General features: G+C 48.5%; 1 protein-coding gene across 1 annotated transcript in view; it reads left to right on the top strand.

Annotated features, from left to right (window-relative positions):
* The first annotated feature begins 3629 nt into the window (after positions 1-3629).
* Positions 3630-10639, top strand: part of IL20RB (interleukin 20 receptor subunit beta) — a 145156-nt gene continuing 138146 nt past the window's right edge. The window contains exon 1 of the mRNA XM_075341025.1: positions 3630-3894. Coding sequence (XP_075197140.1) covers positions 3828-3894 — 67 coding nt within the window. The 5' untranslated portion in view covers positions 3630-3827. The remainder of the gene's footprint in view (positions 3895-10639) is intronic.

Here is a 10639-nt window from a genome sequence, read left to right as displayed (position 1 = left end):
AATCTGCCACAAGGAACAAATAATGATGAAACTCGGATCAAAAACACTGATGAAACTCGGATCAAAAACACTGATTTAGACTATGTGCGCACGATGCGGATATACCGTGGATTTTACCGCGGATTTGCTGCAGAAAATGTGTCTAACATTGCTGAAGTTATTCCCCAGCAAAATCTATGGGTTTTTTTTATGCAAAAGATGAGGATGTCCAGCTCTTCAGGCAAAAAATCACGTCTTTATTTTATCATGCAGACACAAAGAATGACATGACCAGCACAACGCGTTTCAGGTGAAAGCACTCACCCTAAATCATTTTTTTTATACCTGCGGATTTACCCGCTGCGGAACTAATATGCATGTCACTTCTTTTCCACAGGTACCTGTGGTTTTTGCCATAGATAATGGTAAAAATCCGCAGGGACCAACCTGCGGAAAATCTGCGGCAAATCCGCCCCAGATTGCGGCAAACCGCATGCGGATTTCGTTGCAGTTTTGGTGCGTTTTTTTTTTTACCGCAGATGCGGGATTCTTTAAGAGGGTCTGGATTTTCCTTGAGGAAAAGTCCATTTCTAGTGGGTACATGACCTAAAATCGGATCAAACACACTGATGACACTCGGATCAAACACACTGATGAAACTTGGACTTTTGGTTTTTTTTGCGTATGAGAAACATGAGGTGTGAATGTGCTCTAACTTGTGTTTTTTTTTATATAGTGGCATGTGATGTTATTAGGCTGGTTTCACATCAGCGTTTTGCTGCCGGTCGGCAAAAAAACACAAAACGCATGCGTTTCACTGATGTGAGAGCAGCATGAGATGTATCATCACCATGCTCTTTGACAGTGTTAGGCTAGCTTCACATCAGCGTTTTTTTTGCCTTAAGGCAAAAAACGCAAACTGCATGTGACTTGATCCTTTTTTTTGGAGTCCAACGCATGCCACCGCAAGTGACCTGAATGTTTTTTAACTGGATCCGTCTCTTGGATCCAGGATAAAAACGGACCGTTCACTTGCGTTGGCATGCTTTTGGGTCCTGGATTTCTGCTTAGTTTTGACAGATACGTTTATTCTATGTCATCTGCCATTAAGCTCGCTAAAATGGCCGGTGACAGCAGACACAGACAGAGCCGCACGATCAGAATGAAGTCGGATGAATTTCACCCGACTTCATTGTCATCTGTCTGTGTGGCATGGCCTGATTTTCGGTCACCGGTGAAGGTCTCACCGGTGACGGAAAATCCCCTGAGTGACCACAGTGATCGGCGCTATCAGCGGTGCTGTCACTGAGGTCACCCGCGGCCACAGCAGAAGTTCTCCCGCTGAGATCTGTGGCCGCGGGTGACCTGAATGACAGCTCCGCTGATAGCGCGACTCACTTCAGTCACTGCGGGGAGCTCACAGAGAGCGGTCGTGCTCTGTGACCGCTCTCTGTCAGCTTCTGATGTAGCAGAATTGAAAGCATCGTGGGACCTTTTTGGATTACGTCGGACATGGAAGGGTATTTGGGGACTTTAATAAAGTGGTGAAAGAGGTTGTTGTTTTTTGTCATTTATTACAAATAAAGGAATTTTTGGATGTGTGTTTTTATTTTCTTTAACTAACAGGTTAATCATGGAAGTTATCTTGGTGAGACATTTGCCATTATTAACCTAGGACTTAGTGGCAGCTATGGGCTGCCATTAACTCCTTATTACCTCGATTGCCACCGCACCAGGGCAATTCGGGATGAGCCGGGTACAGTCCCGGGACAGTCGCATCTCTCATGGATGCGGCTATTCCGGGCGGCTGCTGGCTGACATTTTTAGGGTGGGGGGGGCTCCCCATAACGTGGAGCTCCCCATCCTGAGAATACCAGCCTTCAGCTGTATGGCTTTACCCAGGCTGGTATTAAAATTGGGGGGAACCGCATGCCGTTTTTTTTAAATTATTTATTTATTTATTTTACTTTATGACATAGACCCGCCCACCAGCAGCTGTGATTGGTTGCAGTGAGACAGCTGTCAATCATCGTGGGGGCGTGTCTGACTGCAACCAATCATAGGCGCTGGTGGGCGGTGAAAGCAGGGAATACGAGATTGAATAATGAGCGGCCGGCTTTTTCAAAAGTGGAGAAGCCGCCAGAGCAGTGTGAACGCCTTGCAGCGCCGCGTCGGGGATCGGGAGTCGGTGAGTATGAGAGAGGGGGGGAAACAGAGAGCCCGGCATGGACAGAAAGAGAAAGAGAGAGAGAGACAGAGGAAGAGACCGAACGTCCGACCGACTGACCAACCGTCAGAGTGATAATGACAGACCGACAGATAATGAATCTAGACTTGTAACAAATTTTTTATTAAAAAAAAAAAAATATTCACATTAAGATCAGTACGAACTTTAATAATATAACGTTGTGATTGTATTTTCTTTTAATTTATATTGACTTGATAATAGTTGACAAAAAACATCTTTTGCAAAAACAATTACTATGTCATTTGCCAACGCGGTCATATGTAAAATATATCTATAAAAAATAGGAAGATGGAAGAATGTTTTTGAAGAACATATTTTAATATTTCTGTGACAACAACTATTCATACCAAAAAGCAAAATGTAAACAAAACATTAAGGAAAATGCCAAAAGATAATGAGAAACTGACACATTGAGGTTTATTCTCCAAAAAAAAAAGAATGACAACATGATCCAAAAGTCTCAAAGGAGCATCCCTGCCGCAAAAAAACGCTAATGTGAAAACTTTATCCGTCTGCCATTGCATTACATTGCAGCTACTGCTGCAATGTACAGGATCCGGTGAGTTGCAGTTTTATGTCCAAGGGAATAAACGCTGCATGTTGCGTTTTGGAAACATGGTAGAAAACTGCATCTCAGAGGATCCAGACAATGTCGCATCCAAACAGATGCAGACGCATGTTACCACTGACCACTGTGCTGTCAATGGATCCGTCAACATGCGCTTTCAGTTTTTCTGCCGACCGGCAGATGAACACTAATGTGAAGCTAGCCTTACCCAACTCCATTCCTCAGGAGCCACCAACAGGTGATGTTTTCAGGATTTCCTTACATTGCACAGGTGTGGGAATTACCACCTGTGCAGCTGATAAAATTATATCCTGAGATTCCTGAGCAATTCTAAGGGAATCCTGAAAACATGCCGTGTTGATGGCTCTTGAGGACTGAAATTGGAGGAACGCTGCTCTACGACATAGGTGATAATGTATAGTAGATGCATACATTACAGGTATAGATACAAACTTTTTTTTTTTATAGCTCTATAGACTTGCATTGGTGAGATTGATCCGACACTCACATCAATACTGTGGAAGTCACCGTACCTTTATGTGAATTACAAAAAATTGGGCATGTCATCTTACCCATAAACTATCCTTGGTGATAGTCCATGGGGTAGTTCAAATGTGGTACATGAAAAACACGGACCGCAGTCTAAATCTTTCTCTGATCAGTGAGAGACACTATAATAAGCGCTGTGTGTTTCCACAATGATCAGACATGTGCCCTCAGAGCTTTCTGCTTTTCTTTAGGGTTACCTCTCACCACGTTCATTTCCTCCCAACACAGGAAGACTAAAGACTACATGATTGGTGTGACGAGAGCAGATCAGTGTTTTTGTGGCTGTACCTGCCGTTGTTGTCTGCCACACCTCCGGAGAGAAATGTGTAGATGAAGAACAGGATTTCCAGGTCTCCATGTGTGTCAGATATGAGTGTGATCGGTGTCTCTGTGCGGTTCTTGCACTGATCAGAGTATGGATACACAACTCCATCCTATGACTTGGAATGTAACAATATGGGACGCCGGTAATGAGAACGGACAATGGGCTTGCTCCAAGGATACGCTCTTCAAGTGACACTGATGGTCCTGATTTCCAGCTTCTTTACAGGTAGGATTAGGAACATGATGACTAAATTCTTACACAGAATGTCTTTGTCGGAGATGTGTTGCAGATAGACTAGTTCATGTTACCTACAAGTCATAGTCAGGACCCTCCAAGGTGTTAGTGTTGCTGTATTCAGTTATTAATTCTTATCTCCCATGTCTATGTCACGCAACCAACTGCGTGTATGATAATGCAAATAAAATTGAAGAGGGAGACTGGGATCTAGATCATACATGTGCTGGTCAATTTTTCAGTCTATTTTTAATTTGGGCCATGTGTTGCCTCTCTTCATTAATACTTGCAGCATTGTACTGTACGGAGACTAATTCTCAGCCTAAGGGTGTGTGCCCATGACCATGCTTCAGCTGCATCCAAAACGCTGCGCTGTACAGTACAAGCACAGAGGATGGGATTTCTAGAAACCCTGTGCCCACTGCCTGCAGCCTAAATTGACCTACGGTGCGGCTTTCCGAGCCACAAGCATGTCAAGTGTTTGTTTGCTGCAAAATTGCAAGCATTTTCCGCAGTGAGAACTGAAGAGAGACCGCAACTGCCCAAGCCAGGTCATGGACACAGGCAGCTGCAGTCTGATGCGGAGGAGACTCGCGGCCCCGCAGTTCAGGACGCGCCATGTCTAGGACGCAGCGGGTCCTGATCGTGGGCACATACCCTTAGGCCACCTTCTGCTCAGCTCTGGGATCCAACACCCATTTATGACCACAGCCAGTGAACTAAACATATCATTAGTATCAGAAGGTGAGCAGGAATTAACATGCTGAAAAAGGCACAAGGTTTGCAAATACCTATCTAAGATATGATAGAGTTAATGCAGGTCGCTCGGTGTGTTAGACACTCTTTTCCCTGCATGGCTGGTGTGCTGATGTAACAATATTTTGTATCAACCAGTGGTTCACATATGTAATAAAATAAGCTAAGATTTAATTTTAGAGCTTTTTCTAAAGTATCGAGGTAGCAATTGAAAGATTCAAAGGCTGGTTTCGCATGTGCCAAATGTACAGACTGTAATGTCTGGACTGGCCGATGATCACCTACCCAAGTTTATCAGAATCATATATATCTATCAACCATCCTGACTAGAGCTCGACAGCCTCATATAGTTTAGGTCAGGAGATCCGTGGTCGGTCTGTGTATTATGGCGTTCCATACTCAGATGGATGTGTAGCGCCCCACGGGGCAGGTGTTTTAACCTACTCGTCGTCGGGCAGTTGACTGTCGTGGTCACGAGTGGTCTAGCCCGGCTCCGTTGCCCCGAAGCATACAGAAGATGGCAGGGAAGAAATGATCGGGTAGTAGTGAGGTGAATGTCGTGATGCCATCTATGGTATGCGGCCAGAGAATGGGCCGCCGCTGCTGTCGCTGTCGTCCGGGGCAGATGGTAGTAGCAGCCAGGGATGGTATTGCTCTCCACAGGTAGAGCAGGCCCCTGGGAGGATGATGAGGGGAGTAGTAATGGTGGCGGGGAGCAGCAGTACTGTAATAAAGAGTTAGTCTATGGCTGTGGTTTCAGGTTGTTTACTCACTTTTGTACGATGCTGCTCACCCAGGTAATACCGGTCACTTGCTATGATGGTCTCTGTCAAACCCGAATCCCTTTAGAGATCAGTCCGGTTTGGTGTTCGGTGGGTTTCTCCTTGTAACGCCTGTCTGTGGATCCCCTGGCTTGAAGCTATGAGGGGACCCTGGGTTTCACGAGATGTACGCTTGTCTCTATCTGTAGGTGCCGTGGCTCCGATGTGGGGTTATGCGAGGCCCCGGATCCTATATGACACTGTGCTGTTGGGCACTGTGTGGGCAGGGAAGCTTGAAACTTTCCCCATCCAGGCAGATTCTGGAAAACCAACGTGAAGTATGCTTTTCTCTAGGGACCTGCCGCCCTGTGTTTTGTTGGTTCCGAGGGGAGCAGGTTTAGTCTCCACACGGCAACCGTCTGAACTTTCTCCTCCTTCCCACCGGAGCACCAGTGAGGCACATCTGCTCCGCTGCTCTCCTGCTGGAGAACTCTCTCTAACTGCTATGTTGACTCCTGACTCCCCCTATTGGCTGCACCTCCCCCCTTCCAGGTCCTAAGCTAGTGAGACTGGGGCCCTGTTGAGGACATCCTGTAAATGCCTCTCTGTTGGCGACCCCTTTATTACCCTGTCGCGGGTGGAGGAGGGGACGCCACGCTCTCCCACTGCTGGGGTCCGGCTGCCGCTGAGGCTGCTGCGGCCTGCTGCTGCTGCTCGGTGGCTCGAGCGATGGGCCGGATCCCGGGGACTCGAGCGGCGCTCCTCGCCCGTGAGTGAAAGGGGATTGGGATTTGGGATAGTTTATTGTCCGTGACGCCACCCACGGTTGTGGTGATTTGTTGACACCACCGCTGCTCTGTATGGGGATCCCGGGAGTGATGGTATGGAGCAGCTAGATGTTAGTCCTCCCCTCTGTGGGTAGGGGGTTGGTTGTCCCGGGGCCCAGTGATGAAGTGGGTGATGCAGGGCTTGGTGGGGTGCAGGGACGCGGGGGCAGCTCTGTGCCTTTCTCTCCACTCTCTTCCTCTTTCTCCTCAGCCGGGAACGGGGAATCCACTCCCCTGCAGTGATCCGGGTCACCCTAGGTACCGTCGGGCCACTACCCTGCTCCGGCTACCTCTGGCCCATTCCTCACTACAGCCTGTCCCGGCCCTTTTTCTCTTACACTGGGGGGAGTGGTTTGTCCTGCTGCACCGGTGTGGGATCAGGTTACCAAGGAGGATTAACTCTTTTTGTGACAACCTGGCTTTGCCAGGGCGTCACACACCCCCTTGGTAAAACACGGCCCGTCCTCGGGCCGTCTGGACACCAACATTTATTGAAACTGAAAAAAGGAAAAATCAACACATTACAATCATACATCTGCCCACATCGGAAGGTACGTTTTCTAGAACTTTAAACTGTTCTGCCACCCCACACCTGTGGAGCAGATGACCTCCTCCTGAACTTGAGGGCGTTCAACAGGGGTGACAGTCCATAAAACAGTCAACTTTTTAACTTGTGGGTAGCCGTCCATGCTCCACTACCACTGCCGCTGCCGCCACTCCCAGTACGGGGCACGGGTTCCGTGCTCTGCCTCCTGCTCAGAAGCCAGGCCCACTTGGATGCCCTCGGCGCCGGCTACAACCGGCCTCGCTAACTGCCGAGGGCTCCATCTCTCACTGGCCTGCTCCTCCTCTCTGCAGGTGCACTCCGGCTGCTCCACAGCCGTGACGGGGTACCTGGGAGCGGCTGGCGCCACATCTGGGGCAGACTTCCAATCGGGAGCCACCTCCGTTGCGGCCGGGCGGACTGCCGGAGCCGACGTCATCACCGTGGCGGCTGGGCGGACTGCCGGAGCCGGGTAAGATGTCATTGGGGTTGCGGCTACTGCTCGTCCAGGAACGGAATTAGGCAAAGTCCTGGCGTCCCTGCCTCTACAGTCCTGGTCACATAAACTGCGGTTCCTTCCTCCTGCTCCCCCTTGGTACTCGGGAGCAGTCCTTCCAGCAACTTTCAAAGTTTTCCTTTCGCTTCCGGTCCTCCGGAGCTTCACTTCCGCCCGCGTTCTCAGGGGGCAGAGCCTCTTTTTCGCGCCCACCGCTTTTGGAAGAAGGCGCTGGGCGGGAGATTTTCGCGCCCAAAATGGCGGCAAAGATGGCGACTTTCAAAATTTTTGCAGCGGAACACCGCTGACAGTCCAGAACAAGGTGCACTTCCTCCAGGTAACTGGATGGGTTCGATCCTGTTCGTGACGCCAAATGTGTCGCCCGGGGACCAGGGGGTACTCAGATCCGGGCCACGAGGTCACTTCTGTGGGTATCACGGTGGCATGACCAGGTCTGTGATCCCAGGCTCCACAGTAAAAGGGGATTTGGTAAGGGAGATTGTCCGTGACGCCACCCACGGTTGTGGTGAGGTTGTGACACCACCGCTGCTCTGGACGGGGATCCCGGGAGTGATGGTATGGAGCAGCTAGATGTTAGTTCTCCCCTCCGTGGGTAGGGGGTTGGTTGTCCCGGGGCCCGGTGATGGGGTAAGCAGGGAGCAGGGCGCAGTGCTGCGGTGTGGTGCTCGAGGGCACGGGCATACTCACAAGTATTTCACACGGAGTCACTGGTAAACTAGGAATTGCCGGTGTCCGCAGCCTTCGGTACGGGGGTGTTAGTGTCCCACACACGGTGCAGCAGCTCCTTTTGTTCTTTCCCTGCAGCCAGGTGCCTTTCTCTCCACTCTCTTCCTCTTTCTCCTCAGCCGGGAACGGGGATTCCACTCCCCTGCAGTGATCCGGGTCACCCTAGGTACCGTCGGGCCACTACCCTGCTCCGGCTACCTCTGGCCCCTTCCTCACTACAGCCTGTCCCGGCCCTTTCGGAGCACGCTTCACTATCAGCCTGGGAGCTACAACTCCAGACTCCTCTTCTGTCTGTCTCTCCAAACACTCTGCTCCAGCCCCTCCCCTCTGCTCTGTTTTTCTCTTACACTGGGGGGAGTGGTTTGTCCTGCTGCACCGGTGTGGGATCAGGTTACCAAGGAGGATTAACTCTTTCTGTGACAACCTGGCTTTGCCAGGGCGTCACAACCCGACCCTAGCCCAGTTCCCAGTGGGAACAGGGCAACCTGGTGTGTGTAATGTGGTGAAACCGGGACTGACCTCCTCAGAAACCGAGTTTACTATAACACCCAATACTGGGTGTGATACTCTGTGGCGACTGAGGCCTCAGGGGCACCACACTCTCCCCACAGCAAATGACGACACTCCCGGGCCACAACAATTCAAAATTTGGTACACCGCATTTTGTATATGCATTAAACAAATAACATTCTTCCCTTTATGGGAGGCACCATCAATAAAAGTTACAAACATATCAACTCTACACTGGTAGCAATATCAAAAGCAGTATCAAAACATTTCAAATAGCAGTAATATCAAAAACAGTATCGAACATTTCGAGCATTGGTTATAGCAGCATGCATTGTCATAAACCGTTGTCATTTTTAAAACTAGTGCAAATTTCAGGCATTTAAATATTCATGTCAGCATATAAAACATTTTCAGCAGTTACCAGTCAGCAGTAACATTAGGCAATTAATATCAACTTTTACATAGGAAAGAAAAGAAAGAATGAGAGAAAAAAACATTAAAGAGAAACATTAAAGAAAACCGTTAATCTTTCTTGGCTGCTGGTGGTGCCAGAGAGCTTGTCCCAACCCCCTGGCCTTGGATACTTGCTGCACACCCGCGGGCAAAGTGTCCAACCTTATTGCAGCGTCGGCAGATCGGCTTCCCATTAGCATCAAAGCGATCAGGTGGTGGTGGCAGTGGGGCTCTCGTGCGCTGCAGCCAGGGGAGGTCATCAGCAGTAGAAGACAGTTCAATGGCTATGGGTGGCTGAGTCCCCTGACAGTATTGCACGATTTTAGTCAAATTATCCATACTTTTAGTCAGTTTCAACATGTGGAGCCGCAGTTCATCATTGGTGCTTTCACCTGCAGACTGTTCATTGGCTCCCACTTTCACTGAGGTAGTTGAGGATAATCCCGGTGGTTTTAATACAATACCGCCGCGTTCCGATTCTCGCAGTGCTCGGATGGCCCGGTATTTGAATTCTGCGACTCTGAGATCAGAGTTCTGCATGGACATTGTTCTGTTGTTGTGTCTCTCAGTAATCACACTCAGTGGAGATCTTCAGGCTATTTATTAGGTGGTGTTGTCAGCCATTACATCTCTCCCAGCTGCCTGCACTCTGCAGTACCAGCGAGTTCCCACTTGCTTGTGAACACATACAAGAAGAGAGACCCCTAGAGGCCCCTAGGGGACATACAGCATATACATATTGCTACATCCTTTCTCTTTAAACAAGAAGAACAATCAAACTTAATAAACACAACAGTTAATCTGACCAAGTAAAAGAGAATTACAATATATACAGTTAGATATAATCCTTGAGGTGCGCAGGCTTTCTGATCATTCTGCCCGCCCTAGTAACATAAGAAGATTCAATGTCCACCTCTGGTAGTTGTTCTGATTCTGGTAATGTGCCTTCTGATATTGCCTGTCTCTGGTTAACAGTCTCACCCTGATGGTCAGCAGTCACTGTTGGTACTTGGCTTGGACTTGCTGCCTCGTTATCTTGGGTATCAGGATATTGGTGTTCAAATTCCCATCTCTTCCTGAAAGTTTTAAACTCTTCTGAAGTAAACTGAGCAGCATTGCCAGAGAACACGATATCCGGAATGCCATACCTGGCAAAATGGGTCTTGAGTTTTTTAATCACTGTTCTCGCCCTTGTGTCCTATAACAAATCAATCTCCCAAAAGTTAGATAAATAGTCCACTGTAATCAGGTATTCTTTGTCATTCCATGTGAACACATCTGTTCCAATTTTTGACCAAGGCCTCTGTGGAATTTCATGAGGTTGCAATGTCTCCTTTTGTTGCTTATCACTGCAGGATGCACATATTTCACATTGTGCTATATAGTTTTTAATGTGGTCATTCATTCCTGGCCAATAAATAGATTCTCTTGCTCGCCGTAGACATCCTTCCCTGCCTAAGTGCGAAGAGTGCAGTGTTTCCAGTATATCTCTTCTGAGTGCTTCTGGTATAACAGCTCTGTCTCCTTTAAAGATGATTCCTTGCTGCACTGACAGTTCATCTATTATGTGGAAGAATGGAGAAACTTCCCTAGGCGCATGCTGCTTGTATTTTGGCCAGCCCTGCAAGATGACAGTCTTTAA

This window comes from Anomaloglossus baeobatrachus, chromosome 3 (genome assembly GCF_048569485.1).
Source record: "Anomaloglossus baeobatrachus isolate aAnoBae1 chromosome 3, aAnoBae1.hap1, whole genome shotgun sequence".
Taxonomy (NCBI): domain Eukaryota; kingdom Metazoa; phylum Chordata; class Amphibia; order Anura; family Aromobatidae; genus Anomaloglossus; species Anomaloglossus baeobatrachus.
This window is presented reverse-complemented; position numbering and strand designations above follow the sequence as displayed.